The 21,359-nt window shown below is 44.5% G+C and overlaps 1 protein-coding gene across 1 annotated transcript in view; it reads left to right on the plus strand.

Annotated features, from left to right (window-relative positions):
• ACOT8 (acyl-CoA thioesterase 8) overlaps nucleotides 1–18,063 on the plus strand; it is a 46,614-nt gene extending 28,551 nt beyond the window's left edge. Inside the window, exons 2-7 of the mRNA XM_086932575.1 lie at nucleotides 319–472; nucleotides 8,611–8,747; nucleotides 13,515–13,740; nucleotides 14,481–14,638; nucleotides 16,288–16,479; nucleotides 17,360–18,063. Of these exons, the coding sequence (XP_086788701.1) occupies nucleotides 321–472; nucleotides 8,611–8,747; nucleotides 13,515–13,740; nucleotides 14,481–14,638; nucleotides 16,288–16,479; nucleotides 17,360–17,478 (984 nt within the window). The 5' untranslated portion in view covers nucleotides 319–320 and the 3' untranslated portion in view covers nucleotides 17,479–18,063. The remainder of the gene's footprint in view (nucleotides 1–318; nucleotides 473–8,610; nucleotides 8,748–13,514; nucleotides 13,741–14,480; nucleotides 14,639–16,287; nucleotides 16,480–17,359) is intronic.
• Nucleotides 18,064–21,359: the final 3,296 nt, after the last annotated feature.

The following is a 21,359-nucleotide window of genomic DNA, read 5'->3' on the forward strand; positions in this document are numbered from 1 at the left end:
TGTTTGTTGTATGATTTACATAGCAAACATTTTAAGGGCAGGGCTCGTGCACAGGTTATTAGATCAGAGCCTACCCTTGGCTCGGCTCTCCCTTTGAATTTGTTGGCTCGTCCTTCTCTAGCCACGACACAGTGACCTTTGGTAACGGATGAATCGTCACCGAGAAACAGCAGACACCAGCCTCCTGCCAAGGGTCTATTGTACTAGAAGGAATTTTTTATACTCCCAATATGGCCGCGAGGGCGCGCTAGTGTGTACTACACGGAACACAAAAGTGCAAAGGTTGTTTAGTGGCATTTTTTGCATCATATGTTCTAGCGATGGCGGCTTCCATGCAGCCGGAAGATGTCACGGATGCCGAGGGTCAGAGTGGCTCTCCCGGCGGAGCCCCGCCGCCAGATTCCCCTGATCTCCGCAGTGTCCTAGTGACCAGCGTCCTGAACCTGGAGCAGCTCGACGTGGATCTATACAGGTAAACAGCACCGCTAGTTCTAAGGCTTGTGTATGTCTAAACATAGAAAAGGGACTGTAACTGCCCTCCCAAGCGAGCCTCTGGCCTCTGTGCGGCACAGAATGATTTACAATTATTTGTAGTCACTGCGATCACATTGTAATGTTATATTCATTTAAATTAGGACACCATGTCTATGACCATCATTGCCTGCGGCTCGATTAACTGCGAAATATAAGGTACATGCTACCACGCACATTGTAATTATTAGATTAGTAATAAATATCGGGTGGTCAAACCTGGGAATTATTTGAAGGGTTGCTTGTATTGGCCAGAACATGCATATTTTGATGCGGCAGGCAGCACAATGGTCGTTATTCCCCAAAAGATCCCGAAGTCTGCGCAGTTTGCTTTTTTTATTTTTAACTTATTATAGCTCTTGCTGCTTATTCTGAGCGTATTATCGAGATCCTATGTGAAATCTTGCAAAAGGGGAAAGTCCTCTTTTCAGGGTTTAAAGTGGGCCGGGTCCTGTCGGTGTTCGGTACCTGCACTTGTAAGAAGCAGGTACAGAGACCGGTCCCTATTAGGCTCTACATTTTTGCCCTCACCCTCAGGGTGGGAAAAAGTTCTTAACTCTGCAGCAGTACCACCCTTCATTGCCTTTGATGTAACTTCAAAGAGACTCGTTATGGTTGTCTCATCATATCAGAATTTAAGCAGTTTCAATGTTGTATACAGCGATGCCTTAGTTGTTGTTTATTTATCTTATGCAGCTAACAGTCATTGGCAAAGCCAATATTCCTACCTTTTTGTAGGTATACTTTTACTTGTATTATATATCTGGATGCAATGACTAAATCAGCAAAATACCAGTCGGGCGGCATACTATGCTAAGCAGATTTTTAGGTTACGTGTTTTTAAATTAGTATGCCCTTAATGACATTGGCCACTTCTCTTTGAAAGACCCCCTCAGTTGTTTAGTCCCACTTAAAGTCCTGCCTCTATTTCCTGAAAGGAACTATAAATGCAGTGCATCAAGAATCCTCAGTAACTCTAGGCATCACATTAAGAGGACTCAGTGTCTGCAGAAGGGATACAGTTTAAGTGCATAGCTATACACCTTTTCAAGAGTTTCATGATGGGTTTAGAATGCATATTAAGAAGCACGTCACTCACTGTACAGAGTTTTGAGCCATTTTCCCTGCTGTTAAAAACTCTGCCCATAAATAAACCTACTTCTGCAACATTTTTCTGGGACAGTTATCTGTGTTCTGGAAGTCCAATAGATACAAGTTACCAACTACAATGAACTTTCACTTAAATAGCTGTAAATAACTTTTTGTAACTTACTGTTAAGGTTCTGACAAATGTGCACATGATCCGCTTCCCAGTTGTGTCAGAGAAACCTTTACTTCAGTTGTGTCTCACCCCTGATGCGGAAGCCGTGGGCTTAGCTCATTAGCCTTTTAAAAGTGTGCATTTCATGATTGTTTTGTGGCATTTGTTTTATCTTTTTGGGATTTTTTTAAAATAGAAAACCTCACCTCGGATAACGCCGCAACTTAACCCTGCTACCAGCGCAGCAGATAACGTGCTGACGCTGCGGGAGAGAGTGTTTTCAGCCGCCATATTGGGGGGAGGAAAGGGTTGCGCTCCAGCTGCTGGCCGCCTCCCGCCCTCCCAGGTTATTTAACCACCACCAGAGCGCGAGCGTGCTGACTTCAGTTGTGTCTCATCCCTGAGGCGGAAGCCGGGGGCTTAGCTCATTAGCCTCTTAAAAGTGTGCATTTCATGATTGTTTTGTGGCATTTGATTTATCTTTTTGGGAATTTTTAAAAATAGAAAGCCTCACCTCGATAACGCCGCAACTTAACCCTGCTCCCAGCGCAGCAGATTACGTGCTGACGCTGCGGGAGATAGTGTTTTCAGCCGCCATATTGGGGGGAGGAAAGGGTTGCGCTCCAGCTGCTGGCCGCCTCCCGCCCTCCCAGGTTATTTAACCACCACCAGAGCGCGAGCGTGCTGACTTCAGTTGTGTCTCACCCCTGAGGCGGAAGCCGGGGGCTTAGCTCATTAGCCTTTTAAAAGTGTGCATTTCATGATTGTTTTGTGGCATTTGATTTATCTTTTTGGGAATTTTTAAAAATAGAAAGCCTCACCTCGGATAACGCCGCAACTTAACCCTGCTCCCAGCGCAGCAGATTACGTGCTGACGCTGCGGGAGAGAGTGTTTTCAGCCGCCATTTTGGGGGGAAGAAAGGGTTGCGCTCCAGCTGCTGGCCGCCTCCCACCCTCCTCCACACTGGATAAAAGGACGATGTCATCCCGTCCGCGCAGTGGGCGGGCGCGCCGAAAGCGCGCCAAAGGCAAGCCCGTCTGCGCCCGTCCGCGCCCGTCCGCGCAGGACCGGGCCGATGACACCCAGCTAGTGCTCGCCATCAACAATGATGGAGAAGAGGTAGCTGTATGCTTCCAAGAAGTCATGTTAGCAATCAAAGATTGGATGGCCTGTAATTGCCTTAGGCTTAATTCCGAGAAGACGGAGGTGGTCATTTTCGGGAAAATTGTCCCGATATGGTCGTCAGTCTGGTGGCCTCCATCACTAAGAGCTTTACCAAGTCCCGTCCCAAGGGTCAGGAACTTGGGAGTCATCTTTGATGAAAAGCGGAATTTTGTCACCCATGCAAACCAAACAGCGTCCACTGCATTTCATAAGTTTAGGCTTATAAGAAAAATAATCCAGTTTCTTCCAGAAAGTGCGGGAAAAACTGTGGTGAGTTCATTGGTACTCTCCTCATTGGATTATTGTAATGGCTTATTTGCCAATGCCCAAGCCCGGGTGGTCGCCAAAGTACAAACGATTCAGTATGCGGCGGCAAGACTGCTTTCCAGGACCCCCAAATTCAAACCGATTAGGCAAACAATTAGGAACTACCACTGGTTGACGATTAAAAATCTGATTAAATTTAAAACTCTATGCCTAACATTCAAAGCGTTTCACAAACAAGGGCCGGAGTTTCTTAAAGAGCAGCTCATTGCTTACCGTCCCACTAGACAACTAAGATTCACGACACAGCATCAACTGGTGGTACCGCGTACAAGGACTGTTACTTGGGGAGACAGACATTTCACAGTTACAGCAGCCAGACTCTGGAACTCCCTTCCGCTAACGATTAGATCAACCCACTCTCTTCTCCAATTCAGGAAATTGCTAAAGACTTGGTTGTTCGACCAGTAACTTGTCCTTTCCTAGCCTTCACTGACAGAATTTTTTCATCTTTTTCTTCAGAGACACTAACTGAACTTATAGCGCCAAGACGCCCAAGGGCATTCGCTGCGCTTTATAAATTGCAATTATAAATAAAATAAATAAATTTATGTTTTTCATGGTTGGAACATGCAATTTACACTTTATAAGGAACAAGCACTTTCAAACCCAGTAGGTTTTGTTTTATTGTACTAAGACATATAACAGCATTTCTTTGCAGGCATTGTTTGGTAGTTTTTGTATGTGTGTGGGGTATTGTGGATGGGCAAGTGGGTGAATGCAAGAATAAGTCAATGTGTCGATCAATGGATGCGTGAGTGCAGGGAAGACTGGCCACATGTATGGGTGGAGCACCCTTTCAGATTTTAAAATGTGTAGGGTGGAAAATATGTGTGTAGTGAGATAAGCATGCGAGGGAGATGTTAAGTGAAAGGGTTGCAGTAAGCTTCAGAGGAAGTGCAGGGTGACAAGCTTGAAGCATAGCGTACAGAGTGACAATCTGATGGTTGGTTGGTGTTTGCAGACACAGTCACTTGTGCATTGTTGCTAGAGTTGCATCGTTTGGTATGTGGTGTTTTTTTTTTTATAGGGAACTCCAACGCAAATCCAAATTATTGAGTTCGGTTGTTATTGTATCATTTGATTATTAGTTTTGATTTAACCATAGCTGGTGTCCCACAAGTCGTCATGAAATGATTTAGGGTAACTACCAAATATGGGGCATTACCTTGCTTGGCAGATAGGTTTTGACTTCCATAAAGATAGCATTTTATATGTCCAGTACGAATAAAAACGCCAGGAACAATAAATACACAGCAAGTTGTGGCTCTTCCAAACACCACCACCTACTGATTTTGATTATAAATCTGTGTAGGAAGAACCCCCTCTTGTATTGGGAAAACATCATCTTGATTTTTCAGTTATTGCCATTCCAAACTGCAACGTCATAAATATCAAAGACTAGTGGTGTTATATGGCAACAACTGGACTTCGCCATCCACAACTTTGAAATTCTGGGGGTGTAAGAAAACCACAGATGTACACAAGGAGAAACGAGAGGCGCAACCATATAGGCATGTGCTGCAATGAGATATTGAGGAGATGACGGGCGGGGAGACATTCAGAGAGTACAGGAAAACAAGACTGGCGTGAGGGGCATGGAGAAGTCCAGGGAAACAAGCACCCTATGCAGGGAGACAATATGTGGGTGCATGGAAACAGGCTGTTCAAGAGACCGACAGGACAGACAGAAGGGTGGGCAGGGAGTACCAGGATATTGAAACAATGTGGCGAGGGAAAGCCATGTCTAGATAGGTTAGGTAAAAGTGTCATGGAAGCGGAAATACACTGAAACAGGCTGAGTGAGCAAGAAGCTAGCAGTTAAATATGCATTTTTGGTGCACTTTTGTTAACGTTCCTGTTGCAAGCACTTGGAGAAGGGATAGTAGTAGGTGTCTACGTATGATTTCTGAAAAACACCCGATCTATCCTACCTACACTGTCAAATTGGAAAGTTTGCTGAATCAGACAGTAATTCTTACATTTCACTGCTTTTGCAGTGTTTTCTGGGAGGCTGAAATAATACAAGTGAGGTCTTTAACATGGTTGTAATATTCATTGTTCAGTGTCTGCAAGCAGCAGTTTGGGGTGTCTACATTTTCAGAGCTTCACTGACAGCTGCAAATTTGGGCATGGATTTTTTCAAAGATCAGTGCCAATAAAGCAGCAGGTGTGGGCATACATGACGTAAGCTTAAGCTCTGTTCTGGTTTTTCAAGTTCTGTATCGCCAGCTAAAGCCTAGTTAAGGCTCACTCCTCCCATATACATAGGAAAATTAATGGTAATCAAAATTGCTGACTCTCCTATTTCTCTGATTGCCAATGCACAGTGAAAGCTGTACAGATGGGCTCATTTCGAGGCACTCAGTAATCCACCCGTTACTTTCCTCCCACCCCGGGAGTTACTGATACTGGGGTACCTTTATCTCCAGTAGTGCAGGGCTACCAGTCATTACAAGTAGAACCCTGAGGGACCACTGAGAAATGGGGAATTGGGAATTCTGCCCCCAATTGTACTGAATTTTTCTCCTCAACGCTTCCGCCGCCTATAGTTTTATCCAGAGGTTTCGTCTTCCCTTAGCAGCAGGGATCTCTTGGTGATACTTAAGAACTTGGAATTCCAGTTGAGCAGGTACCTCCAGTTATCGGGCCAATCACAAACTCATTATGTGGGCCCAGCTGGAATACTATCTGTATTTGTTTTGTTTCTCGGTTTACGCATCACCACCAGCATAGCAAATACAAACGGTAGTAGTTACAAAGGTCCCTGCGTCAAATACATTTATAATGTATATATTTAATAAATCTGTACTTGAAACTACTTGTGACCTTGGAGGACAGATATTGACTGTAACGTCTGGGTTAGTTTAGGAACTTTATTGATGATCTGAGGTTTCACAATACTCAGCGATAACAGTCAATAACGATTTATTACACCCCAATTAGTAAGAAAAAACAATTGACTGAGGATATTTGTTGGCATTCTAATGGCAAAAAGACAAACAGCCTGATTTACATCTTGACGGATGGGATACTGCGTCACAAACGTGACGGAGATCCTGTCTGCCGTATTACAAGTACATTATATCCTATGGCACTTGTAATACGGCGGACGGAATATCCGTCACGTTTGTGACGAAGTATCCCAACCGCCAAGATCTACATCAGGCCCAAAGTGTTGGTTACAGTGCCTGATTTATGTGTGCACATCTATTTCAGGAGTGACATAGTTTTGAAAAATAAATTTCTTGGCAGAAAACTCCAGAGCAATTATAATAAACAAAGTGCTTATTCTTAAGAACAAGAAAAACAAACATTGGGTAGCCAATAGGTCTCGCCTTTTGGAATTTATACGGGTTTAGATATACAACACATTATCCTGGGTGCAAAGCCAATTGGTCTTGGCAACCTGAGTTTCGGGGTTGTATGGGGCGGTTCAGGAAAACTTTACTATGAACATCTGTAACGTCCAGTGCTCTCCCCAAAGCAAGATGCACCGACCCGCTCTCTACAAGAATTCAAATACTTTTACAACATAAAATTTAAAAGTGCAGTTTTAAATCTGGGCATCATTTTCTTGGAAAACTGAGTAAGAGATTTATAACAGAAGAAAAATGCAAATATTATGAGAGCAAACTAGGAGCTACATAATGGGGTCCTATGCATATGGCAGGGATCAGAGCTCTGGGAAAGTGCTCCCCTAAAGATAATTCTCAACTCCTTAAATATTTGCATCTTGGAGAAAACGTTATGTCACACACTACAAAAATATACAAGCATGACTATTATTATATTTAACACAAATCATAATAGGGTTCCCGGGAATAATGGCCAGATTATACCTCCATAGGTTAGAGAAAAGAACATTACTTGAAAGCACGATGATCATTTTGCACATAAGAAGCTTATTGACTTTTTTTAATATAGTTCTTAACATGAAGCCAGTCCTGAAAGGGAAGTCCTCATTCTGCTGCAATTAAACAACATAACCACCAACTTGCTGTAAGTAGTGAAATTGAGCCTTCTTACACAAACGCGCTCGCTTGTAGCATATTTCACAATTAACTAGATTTTATGGAAAGACAAATTTCATCCTAGGAAAGTAGAGTATAGCTGAAGGTTGTATTTAGGACAGGTACACAGGACAAGGGATTAACACCCAACATCACTTGGACATTGGAAGGGGGCCAATATCATCTGAGGATTCACATCAACCCCTGACTCCAGTCCCCTGGTAGGAGCACACCAGAAACCTCGCATTCGTGTGGTAGTGAAAGGTGGTGGGGGCGGGCAAGCAGTGTTGTGTGAGGGAGTTTCAACGACAGGTGAAAGCAAAGCAAAACAAGCTTCCACAAGCAGGAAACTGAAAATAGTGCTGATAAACGACTTGATGAGCGGCTAAGTGTAAGGCCACATGTAATAGAGCCGGTCTGTGGGAGTAAACAAGAGGCAGAAAGGTGGGATAATTAAGGAGGATTTACCACTGGTAAGAAGGCATTTTAAAAGGACCATCGAAGCAGCCGATCAGAAGTGATTGGCGGACTTACAGCCCACAGTGTAGACAGGGCATGTGTTGCAGAGCAGCACATGCCCTGCTTAGGCCCGACTTAACAAGTCGAAATTGAATGTCTTAGATCCATTTCATACATGAGCAGGAATTTGAATTTAAGAATATGTGGAATGCATTTTAGAGAACTGTGTTGTGATTATGCACTTGTGGCATGGTCTGTTTCTGATGGATTTTCCCATTTTATTCCCTTTCCATCTTTTTGTTGAGAACATTTGATTACAGTTATATTGTTTGTATAGGTAATTTATGTACCTAAAATGTATAAAATAAATTATTAGAAAAGGTAAATTATAAAGAAGAGCTCTAAATTATGATTGAGATTTTCTATAAGACTACATTGGTGCTCTGACTCCAAACAAAGGCAACCACGCTTTCATTTACATAGTTCTATATTTACCTGCTGGTCATTGTCTTAGCTCTTCAACTCATTCATTGGAGCAGTGATCACTTTGACTGACTGACAGACTGACACATTTCTACAGTGCATGCCATCTGGCAGGGTCTTGTTGTGGCTGCTTGATGCCTATCTGACAACTATCTATTAAGGAATATGGAAGTGTTTTTCTTTTTTTAAATTTGGGACTGGTTCACTTGAATGTGCGACTTTTCTATAGGACATCTGTACTAAGAAAACAATCCTACCTTCATCCTTGTTAATGTGATTGTCTGTCCCATGTGGAAGTGCGTCTGTGAGTGTTTCATTTTGTTTTTTTAAACGGGTGCCTGTGTTTTTTGATCAGCATCTTCTTCTCTTCATAGGGGAACACATCATTGGGTGCCTATCACCCAGCGGTTATTTGGAGGACAAATTGTGGGCCAGGCTTTGGTGGCAGCTGCAAAGTCTGTTGAGGAGGAATTACACGCACACTCGCTGCACTGTTACTTTGTGAGAGCAGGTAAGAATGTGGCATGTTATGATATATGATAGTGATTGCGTTGGAGTACATTGCGTTTTAAGTTGGTTTAGTTGTACACAACCAAATAAGATGTACACTTTGGGTTTAAGTTTTTTTAAAGTACTATGGTCAAGTGGTATTTTGGAGTTTCTATGCTCTTTTGCTTATTTTTTTATATGAAGGCATTTGCAATATTCCGAGTCCACTTGTGGTGGCAGCAGTGCTATTTAGATATGTAGCGGGCTACCAAATGTCTTTTGACCATCCATGATTGTGGGTAATAAAGTACAACATTTGCAAGATTTGCACAATATTTTGTCAATCTGGTATTGCCCATCGGGTTTCCGTGAAACCCATGAAGATAGATCTGTGTTCTGACAGTATATCCCAGTCCACCCATTTGTGGGCGTATGATCATTCCAGCCTGAAAAGTAATCTGCTGAAATATATATTCCATTGTTCGTCACTAATCCCACAGTACTGAAACAACATAGGCAGCTGCATGAGATTGCTCTCAACATATGACATAGGCACAGTAGGTGAATTTATAGCGATAATAGTTGACGTACTAACTACTTGTTTTCCGCCAACCACAGGTAGTATGCTAGGTTGTCTAGGGGCCATATTGGTATTGTAAGCAATGCTCTAAGGTGGTACGCCATTATGCCCTTCTCAGGAATGTGTGTAGTGTATTTTACTAAAGTTACAAAGGGTTTTCCAGAGGGCCTCAGAGAAGGTGTCTTTTCAGTGGCAAAAGTTTCCCTGTCAACCTCTTGACCTAAAATGGCGGGGGCACAAGTTACAGTTAGCTCAGTAAATTATAACTAGTGAATTTCAGTGTTTTTTTTTAATTATAGTTTTTATCTCATTTCAACACCTAACTATAATGTCACTTTAACTGTTGTTTTTTCAGTTAATTGCAGGGTAAACACCCATTATTCTGCAACTTTCTTTCCGCATACCATCACCCTGCATACTTTCATTACGAAAGTACCATGACTCCGCAATGCCATTATAACGCATGGCATTACATTTTATATGCTTTTACCACGCATACATTTACAACGAAGTTCGTTGTAAATGCATGAACGGTAAAAGCATGATGTTCGGATAAGGTAAGTATGGGTATAGGGGTATATGTTTTGGGGTACTGAGGTATATGTTTTGGGGTCTTTGGGTATTTGAAGGGTTCAGATATAGATTTGGGTTATGGCGTACAGGGGTAGTTTTAGGGTTTAGGGATAGGTATGGGTTTTGGGGTACACGGGTATTTTTAGGGTTCATGGGTAGGTTTGGGTTTTGGGGTGTAGGGGTATTTTAGGGTTCAGGGGTAGGTTTGGGTTTTGGGGTACAGGGGTATTTTTAGGGTTCTGGGCTACGTTTGGGATTTGGGAACAGGGTTATTTTTATGGTTCAGGGCTAGGTTTGGGTTTTGGGGTAGAGGGGTATTTTTAGGGTTAAGGGGTAGGTTTGGGTTTTGGGGTACAGGGTATATTTACAGGGTTAAGATGGGTTAGTGTTTAAGGGTGTTGGGGTATTTTAAGGAGTAAGAGTGGGTTACGATTATGGGGTGCAGGGGTATTTAAAGGGAGCAGGGTGGACACCCGGAGCTGGAATGTACAGAACCTGGGAAGAAAAAACAATGAAATATTGGCACATGCTCGCTTTTTTTCCTGTAATCCCGCGCCCCGCACACGCCCACGCCCCTAGCACACGATATGAGACATGGCATGAAGGGTGGAACGTACCACCAGAACGTACCCCAGTGTTTGTCATGCCCCCAGCACACGCCTACAGCACAACGCAGACACGCCCATAAGGGACTACTTTGCTGGCACAGTTCTTTTACCTTTTAAATGTATATGGTGGGCGTCTGCATAGCCTATATCCTTCTGCTGCAACTGCCCTTTCCAACGCTGTATTGGGTGTTGTGATTGGTGCTGTGGTTCCTGAGATTACCCGCCTCAAAGGTTTGGGCTCTCTCTTTATTATATTAGTATAGATAGATATAGATAACGTCTATAGTTTAAACTCTGCTTTTTGTCTGCGAATTTCTGGGTGTTTTTTGATCATATTTAGTCAACTTCTGTGCAGCGTGGGCCTGGCCGGAGAGCTTGCGCCTTCGGCTGTGCACAGAAGGGAGGTTGACTCCAGGGACTGGCCTCTAGCTTAGGATATATAGAAAAAAGGGAGTGACCTCACTAACCAAGAGACAGGGTACAGAAAGTACAAGATAAAGAGAAATTCTCTTGGAACTGATAGGATTTACCACATGTCATTCATTCCCACTCAAATCTTTTAGAGCCATACACTTGTTCAAGGATCTCACATAAATCCAAAGTATGGGCCCCAAGGAACAATTACAAGCACATTGGTGAACAACTCTATGAGTTTATAAAAATACGATTTTATTAAAAAGAATTATTTCTAGAAACATATAAAAATACAATGATTTGATCAAGAATCCCAATTAAAAATTACAATACACAAGAGACAGTTAGACATGTGAAGAACATCCAATTCATCATATAATGGTTATTTCAAGTGAATCAATCAATTTCAAAAAGATCCATCAATGAATATTGGGATTGGATATGGAAAGTTCTGTGAATATAACCAAAAAGACACAAAGGGATGTCGACGCGTTTCGGTGGCAATAGATTATTCAGAAACCACCTTCATCAGGACTAGAATGACAAATGTCTCTCTTAATGCAGTAGGATAACAGCCAACTGCACATCAACGACCAACCCTCTGCTACCATGACCTTTAGCCATGCACAGCAGGGGGGTTGCCCTGGCACTGTTCTCTGGCCAGGCCCTGCGATCAACTTTTCTGGTGGCGGCAAATGCCTACTGCACCCAACATCCTGCGGACACCAACCCACAGTTGGTTTAATTAAAAAAAAAACATTTTTCATGGGCACCATGGTACAGCACCACAAGCTTCATCACTATGGTAGTGTGGTATTATACAAACCTCGCCCAATGAAACTTGCATAGTACCTTACTACCGTACGGGTGAAGCTTGTGGGGTGGCTCCTGCGGGGGTACCGTGGTACAAGCAGCCTGAAAAAAACCTCTTTCGGTCACGGTTGAGTCCCTCGGGGCTCTGCCCAACAACCCTGATTCCCTGCTCCCTTGCGATATTTGTAACATTTTTCCCTATATGTTGGGGTCCGAGTCCTTTAATGGCTGCCACTGTATTTTCTTCCAGATTATGGCTGGCCAATCAGATTGCATGAGACCGGTACCAGTTCCGTTCTACCAAAAAGGCTGGCAGGAGAAAAAGCTCCCATGGCCAATGACAGGGCCTTTTTTGAAAGAAAAAAAATTGGTACTGCAGGTACAGGCCAAATCTGTCTATTTTTTCATCCACTTCATGAACAAAGCACCTCTTTAATAGCTAATTTCTCAAACAACTGAATGAATTTGCACCAAATAAAAAAAAAACATGCTTTCTGAGTTAAGTGCTAACTTTTTGCCAATTTTGTTGTAATTCCAGTCTGCCTTTTTTCTGTATCAATAACCTATGCTTCCTTTAGGAATTCACATAAGGAAATAGCGTTTTGGGATGCCCCGTTTTCTGGGTCCCCATTTGATGGATCAGCACAAACCTTCCCATGAAGGAGCTGAGGTAAAGCAAACATTTTTGGGAAAGTTTCATAATGAGTCATCAAATGGCGCCAAAGTTATTAGCACAGCACAAAAAATGCTCTTCCTATGGAATATGTGACCTACCTAAACTACGCAGTAGCGACCGTCACTGTGTAAAATGTATATTATCACACACAAACATACATGTATTGTGCTAATTGGACGGATACATTATCATGCTGATGCAATATCTGGTTACCTGTTCATGCTTGGTAACAGTAGAGTGTAGTGATTCTATGTTATTGATATGTTCAGAATTGTGACATCTTCAACTCTTGCTCTGCCTGCGATGTTGCCACCTCAACCGTCTCCAGGTAGACTACTTATTGTTTATTGTGACAATTTTAATTTAATATGGGTATTGCTGTACAATGCACATGCATTAACTTTGACACAGTCAAAAGAAAGCATACATTTTTCCCGGGCTGAACTATGTAATAATGTAGTTTAATTTCCAGAATGTTTTCTTCATATAACTGTTGGTATTTTATGTTGTTTAACTTCATTTCTCACAGAAAACTCTAGTTTTGTTCTTATTATAAAAATGTGTTTGATTCCCTGAAAGATCTGCTGGGAGGGGACTACCCTGCGCGTCTGGCTACAGCTGCATGTGGGAGTTGCACCGTGGTGCACCTACCTGGCCCGCTGCCATAAAAGGAAAACAGCTAGAGAAAGATATTGTGGATCTAGGCACTAAACAGTAACCATATCCACCAATAACACCATATCCTGCCACAGACACCAATCACATTTTGCAGGTGGGCATTTGACTCTACAACCATATTTTTCCCTTAGGCATCAAACACATAGGTAGGCATACATCACTGACAAGAAATAGAACAGTGTGGTATTCAACCCTAACATCATATGCTACAGCCAGGCAACACACACTAACCAGATCCTTCAGGTGTGTATCCAGCAGACAAACTCGCCATTTAGTGCACATAGGCAACTGACAGTATCCCCTTATCCTGCAGGGCAACTGACTCTAACCTTATCCTATAGCAATTCATCAGACTGACATTTTATTTTGAAGCAGACACCATGACCGTACCCCAGTGCTAAATATCAGAAACACACTATTATAATAAACAATGTGCTTGGGTTTCAGGTGATCCAAAGGTTCCAGTCCTCTATCAGGTGGATCGAACACGAAATGGAAAGAGCTTCTGTGTTCGCTCAATCCGTGCGATTCAACATGGACAGCCCATTCTCATCTGCCAGGCCTCCTTTCAGAAGATGCAGGCGAGCCCCTTGCAGCACCAATTTACCATGCCCACTGTGCCACCTCCAGAACAGCTTATGACTCGCGAGGAGCTTATTGAAAAGTATCTACGGTGAGCAAATGTACTAACAAACTACTCTCTCTCACTCACTTACACACTCACACACAATCCCTCTCGCCTTCTCTCTACTGATCTCTCCTTCTCTCCCCCTCTCCCTTCCCCCCCTCTCCCCCCTATTCCCCCTCCCTTTCCCCTATTCCCCCTCCCTCCCTCCCAAATGTAAATCGATACTTGTATAGTGCATTACTCACCCGCAAGGGTCTCAAGGCGCTTGTACGAATACCGCTGTGGAACCCATCCTGGCTTTCCCTGTGAGGCGTCTACTCCTGGGCACCCCCAAGGTGGAGGCCAGGCATCCTTAGCGTTGTGGGGGCCGTTGTGGAGATTAAGCAAGCTATTGCCCAGAGTTGCAGAGTGGGACTCCATGATTGGAATAGGCACCGAGGCGAGAATTATCAGGTCTGTGGAATTTTGAGCCCAAGACCCGCTGAGGCGGGGAATTGAACCCTTGTCCCGGGGTAGACCTCTGCATCATGGTCTGCCTCTCTAACCATTGAGCCACACTTCTCCACTTGTAGAGTGTTTCCCATCATATCCCTCATAGTGTCTGAAACACACTCCAAGGTGCTCATGAAAATTTGCTAGTCGGACCCAAGGGCTAAATTGACCATTGAGTTGTATTCCTTTTTCCTTTACACCAAAGGCCCTCCCTTCATAACTTAATTCTTCACTTGTTTACTGGCCACTGAAATAATTGTATTTTCTGCACTTTACTTTTTATGCTTTTGAAGAGACCCTAACTTGGTGGAGAGGTATCGTCAGGGGTTGAACAAGATTTTGGCACAGGAGGTGCCCATTGAGATCAAACCAGTGAACCCACCGGACCTTTTTAACCGCCAGCCGCAGGACCCTAAGCAGCTATTCTGGGTCCGAGCCAGAGGTTATATAGGTAATGTCTTTCAGATTATTCATTGCCTCTTCTTTTGGCAATACTCCCTTCTGTGACTGAAGAGCCCATATATGATGCAGCCAGCAGTGATGGTTAGGCTAACCCCTTACTAATGTTCATTCTTTTTTTGGGAGTTTTATGTAGTGCCAGCTCAACCCGAAGGTATCAGAGCGCTTTACATGAGCATCACTTGCGATACAATGGACTCATTTGTTTTTGTTAGGCACAGGGCGATTAAGTGATTTGCCCAGAACCACAGGATGTTGAGCATCCCTGCCGGTTCTCCAGCTTTGAGGTCGACCGCTCTAGCCCTTAGGCCACATCCTCTCCCCTTGGGAGAAGTCATCACGTTTGTGTGAACTGGCACTCTTGCACCAGTGTGGTCACCCGTGCTGGGTATGATGGGCATCTGTATTTGTGAAAATTGATTTGAATTGAAATGGTCATCAAACACAGCTTTTCCTTACAAGAATTTTCTTCAATCAATTCACAAATGGAAAATTAACATATAAGTATGACATAGCATGGACGTTATACCTAAGAACTCCAATTTAAATAGTCGTATATTTAATAATTATTTTGATATTTGAATGGATATTGCTTTTAACTTTTAATAAATCAGTTGCAAGAATATAACTATATTTCTCCACCCTCTCCCCACCAAAAATGTGTTTGATGTGAGGTTAATGTATCTGATATTTTTTGGGATGAGAAGAAAAGGCGCGCGCAAAGGCCCTAGCATCCAAGAAAAAATCTCCAAACTTCAGTAATGACTAAAAATAAAACATATGTCTAGAGAACCCAGGATAGCTCAACTTGAGTGGGAACTATGCGTATTATATGTGTGAGAGCAGGCTTTTGGGTTTAGGTTCTGCTGAAGGTAGATCATGATATCTTGTAGACCTGTCTGGGGGCAAAAAACCAAGAGTAATGTTTCTGTTGCAGAGACCCCTGAGTAACAGGAATGTCAAGTGTACCTTCCTGGATGGTCCACTCTATCATTCTTCTGAAGCCTGTTATTGAATTAGTGTTAACTTGAATGATGGTACTGTGAGTTATTGAAGTTCTTAGAAGTAGCTCTTAAGACCCGAAGAGTAGAACCTTTCACATATCTAGACCAGTGTAATTGAATAGGCAATGCCGGAAGAGTTCCTCACTGGCAAATTGCCTATTGCAGAAGTCCCACAGTTCTGAATAGGATTGCTGCATAATAATCTTGTCGCACGAAAACGCACTGACAAGATTTATAGGGAATTGGTGTGATAATGCGAACATTACTAGGTGACCCCCATCTCAGTAGGGACTCAATGTTCCAGTCCTGGTCTTTCCCTTTTTCAAATCATATTTTTCAGTTGTGTTATTGGTCCAGTTGACGCAAATCAGGAACACAACTCCCAGAATGTAGCAAAAGCTATTAAAGAGACACAAGACAAGAAAATAGTGTCCTTAATGACACAAATTTAACTGCTAATCTGAAATAGTGCAAATAATAGGATCCTAAAGCTCTGCTTGGAATCCATGCCTGGATGCGCCAGTTATGATGTGTATTGTTGCTGGGGGGTCCTAATGTCGCCTTTCTCGCAGTAGTGTGCACTGCCTCCTAGGGAAGAATACTAATGGACACATGATGTCTTATGCTCTCGTTTCAGGACCAAGTGATATGAAGCTGCACTGCTGTGTTGCTGCCTACATTTCCGATTACTCCTTTGTGGGCACGGCCCTCCTGCCCCACCTCAAACACTCCATTAGGTTCATGGCCTCCTTGGACCACTCCATGTGGTTCCACACATCATTCCGCTCGGATGACTGGATGCTGTATGAGTGCGAGAGTCCATGGGCAGGTCAGTACATGCGCTAGAACTGTGGGTGTGAAGAGTCAAGGGCAATGGCAACAAGGGAGAGAGATGGCTGGGCACTAGTCTACCAGGAGGATCTGGGTCCAATTCAACAACCCTTATCCAGTCACTTCCTACTGCATGTATAAAATTCAGTTGCCGCAAGATTAGTTTTGCAATAAAGGCTGAATATACCTAACAAAGCGGGCAACATGGGGGATTAACACCTAGTTACGTATGTTATGGTATACAGCTCTTATTAACTTCTTCCCCTCTTTCACCGCACCCTTTCTTTGTCCCTGTTCAACCCTCTGTCTCTACTTCCTGTCTCTGTACCATCATGTATTTTTCCCTCACCCTTCTTGGAACTGTTTCCTGTGTGTGGTCTGTTTCTTCCTTCTTAGTAGTCCAAGACACCAGTCTTACTGCCCTATTTGTGGTTCTGTACCCCATAGGTTATCTGTGCATCCGCCCCACCTGCACCTGATGTCCATATTCTGTGCTCCCTCTCTCTCTGTGCCTCTTGCTTCATCAATGTCTGTTCTCCATGTGCTTCTTAACCCTCTCCCACCATCCAACCACCCTGCTCATGATCTCTATCCCCCTTAGTCCATCTGAGCCCACTCTCACCCTTCTATGCTCTCCCTTGCCCACTCAGGCACTGTGTATCATTCTCTCTGTGCCTTCTCAGTCCAATCTGGTGATATTGTGTTGAGGTGGTGGCTCTTTTAAGGAGACAAAAGGGGAGGGGGTGGGAATTATAACTAGGGGCTCACTCGAAGGCTTCAATGTCATGGTGTGAGTGGGTGGGAGATCACAGTGATGGCTGTGGTAGTATCTTGAGTCTGGAAGGCGTGCCTTTGATCACTTCTATTCTGTTTTACAGGGGCTAGTCGGGGGCTGGTGCAAGGACGCCTTTGGCGTAGGGACGGTGTCCTTGCTGTCTCTTGTGCACAGGAGGGAGTGTTCCGAATAAAGCACAAACACCCAAAGCCTAAGCTTTGAAGAAGAAAAAAACAAAGAGCCGAACAGTCTTCAAGGCCATGATGTGGGCATGCCATATGTCCTCTGAACTCAGAGGTGCCTTATCTCCAGAAGCAGCTTATCCAATTTAACAGAAATCCTGAAATAGCTTTGCAATCTTGGCCTTCTGATTCTCTTTACTACATCATGTCATTTTTTTGCAAATGGAGAAGTGGATATAAACATCTGTACTACACATGTAGGAATGCAACCACTGCAGAAAGAAACTGATCAGATCGGAATCCTTTTCTGCCGAGGCACATCTGTGGCGCGAGGACCAGCTTACATGGCTATGTTCTATGGATGATGCCATTTGCTAGGCTGCCATCTTGTATTTGTTTACAATAAGCTGTATCCTGTTCTGCATACAGCATTGCACTTAAGATATTTAAGAGGATTTATTTTGCAGGGGGGAGAATCCATAACTTTATTTGATTCTTGCTGTTCTTTTTAAGTCTCTATTGCTCTGTGTATTCAAATAAAATGCTAGAGTGCTTTTTTAATTTTCATATGCTTTATATGCTTTGATATGAACTACTTCTTATTAAATGTTGACTTTCTAACTACTACTGTTCTGTAAAATGTATGCCTTAGTTAAAGCTCAGGTCTTAAATTAGACCAGTGAAGTAACTACCCTCATCACAAGACTTCCTCCTTCTCTACTTCTACCTTTCTGTTCTAAATCTCCCAACATTGGTTTCTGGACACGCATTACTTTAATCCCTCTTGAATTATTACCTCTTCACTCGTCACTTTCACCATTACCGGCAAACAGTGGGACACTCTGTCTTCATTGTGTATACCCAAAAAAATTTTAACGCGTAGAAGCCAAGCCGGTGGATATTTGGTAAACCCTCCCTAAAGGACATTTCTGTATTTCTAATTTGTCATTGATTAGGGCCCCAACAACCAGTGGGTGTGATCACTTGAGAGACATCGAGGAGCTTCACATCTGCCACAGTTCACGGGGACCTGATGCTGTGATTAATTTGTAAAAAATAAATAAGTGTTAGGGCTCTCGTTAGGAGGCCACTGCAGCTTGCGCCACTCATTGCCACTGCCGTGCTGGCATGAATAGTATCAACACAACTACTAACCATCACACACCTACAAGTGTGACAATTCAGACTGTTCTAGGCCCCCAAAGCTATAAAATTGGCTTGGGCGGCAGGTAATAGTCATTTTCAATGTATATTGAAATAATAATTAACCAGATAGCACAACCTTGTGGCAGACTGTCACAAACACTGGTGTTGACAATTAAGTGCCGGTGCTGAACACAGGATACCACCGGCTCAAATTAAGCACTGACATAATGTCCTGTACGAATTTCAAAGCACCCTCAGATTTCTTACTGTGTCTGAATACTTTTTTTTTTTTTTTTTTTTATTTTTTTTTTTATAAATTTTATTTTTGTTGGCGAGGATAGTAAAGAAGGCACAATTTATACAGTCAGCAAGCCAGTTGACACATAAGGAACAGGTAGGCCAGGGCCAAAGGGAGTACACAGCCAGGCAAGGCCCACATCCCGGAGGCAGGGCGGCGTCACGGTGAACCTGTTAAACAAGTAAAGGGATTCGCTCTTGTGCTTCAAAGTTCAAAGAAACAATATCAATGTCTACGCCAATTTTCATGCACGATGCAGTTCCAACCCAAACAACAACATAACAGCAACGAAAAACCCCATGAATGGCACTTGTAGCGCTGATACGATCACATAAGGAGATGAAGGCAAGGGCCCATTAGAACGCGGTCCTCATAGTACAGTGTGGTCAAATGGGAATCACAATGAGAGACAATTGTATGCAATAAGGAATATCGGCATGGCTCAGGGGACTGCTACACTACCTCCAGACACCCCTCCCCAGGTCCCCCCCCATCTTCATCAGACTCCGAGGAGGCGGAGGAAAACAGCTCAGCGCTGGTGGCGTCTGAGTCATCCTCCTCCATCCCCTTGATACACATGGCTCTCCAAGCGAGTAAGTCATCCTGGAGTTTCCCATCCCTGCGAGTACGCTGCATATGTGTCTCCTCTGCCAAGGCCCATTCCCTGGCGTCCCGCAACCAACTAGGAATCTCAGGAGCCCTCTGGCCCATCCAGGTAATGGCCACCCGTCTCCTCGCCAGGACCAGCAGGAGTTGCAGTAATTTGTAAGACAGTCCCCTCTTCCTGGGTTTGGGCACTAACGCTAGCAAACAGTGAAGCGGGACTAGTTGCAACTTAAGATGTGTGATCCGAGTAATGTGAGCAACCACCTCATTCCAAAAATCATGTACCAAGGGGCACTCCCAAGCCAGGTGAAGGAATCCCGCCCTTTCTGCACTACACCTCGGGCAAGTATGGGGCCTATCCGAGGAGATACGGTGGAGGGAGGCAGGCGTCATATATGTGCGATGGACAAAGTTAAAGTGGATCAATTTGAAACGCGCATTACAAGATACTTTGCGAGTCAATAGTCCAATTCGCTTCCTCTGAGCCGGATCCAATTCAATCCCCAGGTCCGCTTCCCAAGCCACCCAAGCTGGCGCCAACGGGGGAGTCGAGTCTTTGCGCATGGCTGAGTAAAGGAGGGAAATCAGTCGTCTACCTCTGCCACAGGACAAAATGATGTCCAGGGTATTAGTGAGCTGGGGCGCCTCTGGGAATTGGGGCCACGTCGTCCTGGCCACATCCCGGAGACATCCGTAGTGGAGGTACTGGCCCTCCTGGAGTCCAAAGGAGTCCGCCGCCCTCTCAAAGGACACAAAAGAGTCGTCCGGATAAAGATCCGCGAGGGTCTCGCAACCGCCAAGGCGCCACTCCCGGAAAGACATATTTGCCTCCATTGTGAGTATTGGGGCCAGGATCCAAAGGGAGAGCTCCCTGTGAAACGGCGCACGACGCAGAACCCGCTCAACGAACTGTTGCCAAATATTAGCCGTATGCCTGACGACATAGGGCAGAGTGTCATCAGCGCCCCGACCCCGCATGAGAGCCTCCTGTAAGTCCCTGTCCGAAGCCGCACCCGCCAACAATGCCAATTCCCAGTTCTCGTCGTCAGCGAACCACCTGGCCGCTGGGAGAAGCTGCGCAGCATAGTAGTATAGATCAAACCTCGGGGCCTCTAGGCCGCCTTCATCCCAACACTGCGTCACTGTGCGCAACGCGACCCTGCTACGTCCACCCGCCCAGAGCAGGGACGTGAGGAGTGAATTCAGCGTACGAAACACCCGGGGGGGCAATGGGCATAGGGTATTTTGCAGCACATATAGGACTCTAGGAAGCATCACCATCTTGGCAACTGCCAGTCGTCCCATAAGGGAGAGAGGGAGCGTGTTCCAAAAGGCAATAGATTTACGGAGGGCCACAAGAATTTTGTCTACGTTATGAGTCAAGAGAGCCTCGTCGGAGGCGGCCACCTGAATACCCAGGTATCGGAACGCCAGGCGTTCGCACCGGAGGCCCAGATAATAAGAATCCGCAGCCGGGTCGAGGACACTAGGAGTTAGTGGGAACACCAGGGACTTATTGACGTTCATGCGCAGTCCAGAGGCCGCACCAAAACGGTCCAAAAGTCGCAACAAAGCGGGGAGGGCCTCCACCGGAGAAGTCAGGTAGAAGAGCGCATCATCGGCGTACAGGGAGACGACATTGGTGGTGTCTCCCACCACGATACCCCAGTCATGCAATTCCTTGCGAGCAGATACGGCCAGGGGCTCAATCGCAAGGGCAAACAGGAGGGGGGACAGCGGGCAGCCCTGCCGGGTACCCCTCCCCAACGGCCATTCATCGGAGCGGGCCGAGCCCAGACGTACCCTGGCCCGGGGCGCTCCATAGAGAACCCGGATCCAGTCTCGAAATCCGGGACCAAATCCCATCTTTA

This window comes from Lissotriton vulgaris, chromosome 7, assembly GCF_964263255.1.
Source record: "Lissotriton vulgaris chromosome 7, aLisVul1.2, whole genome shotgun sequence".
Classification (NCBI taxonomy): Eukaryota; Metazoa; Chordata; class Amphibia; order Caudata; family Salamandridae; genus Lissotriton; species Lissotriton vulgaris.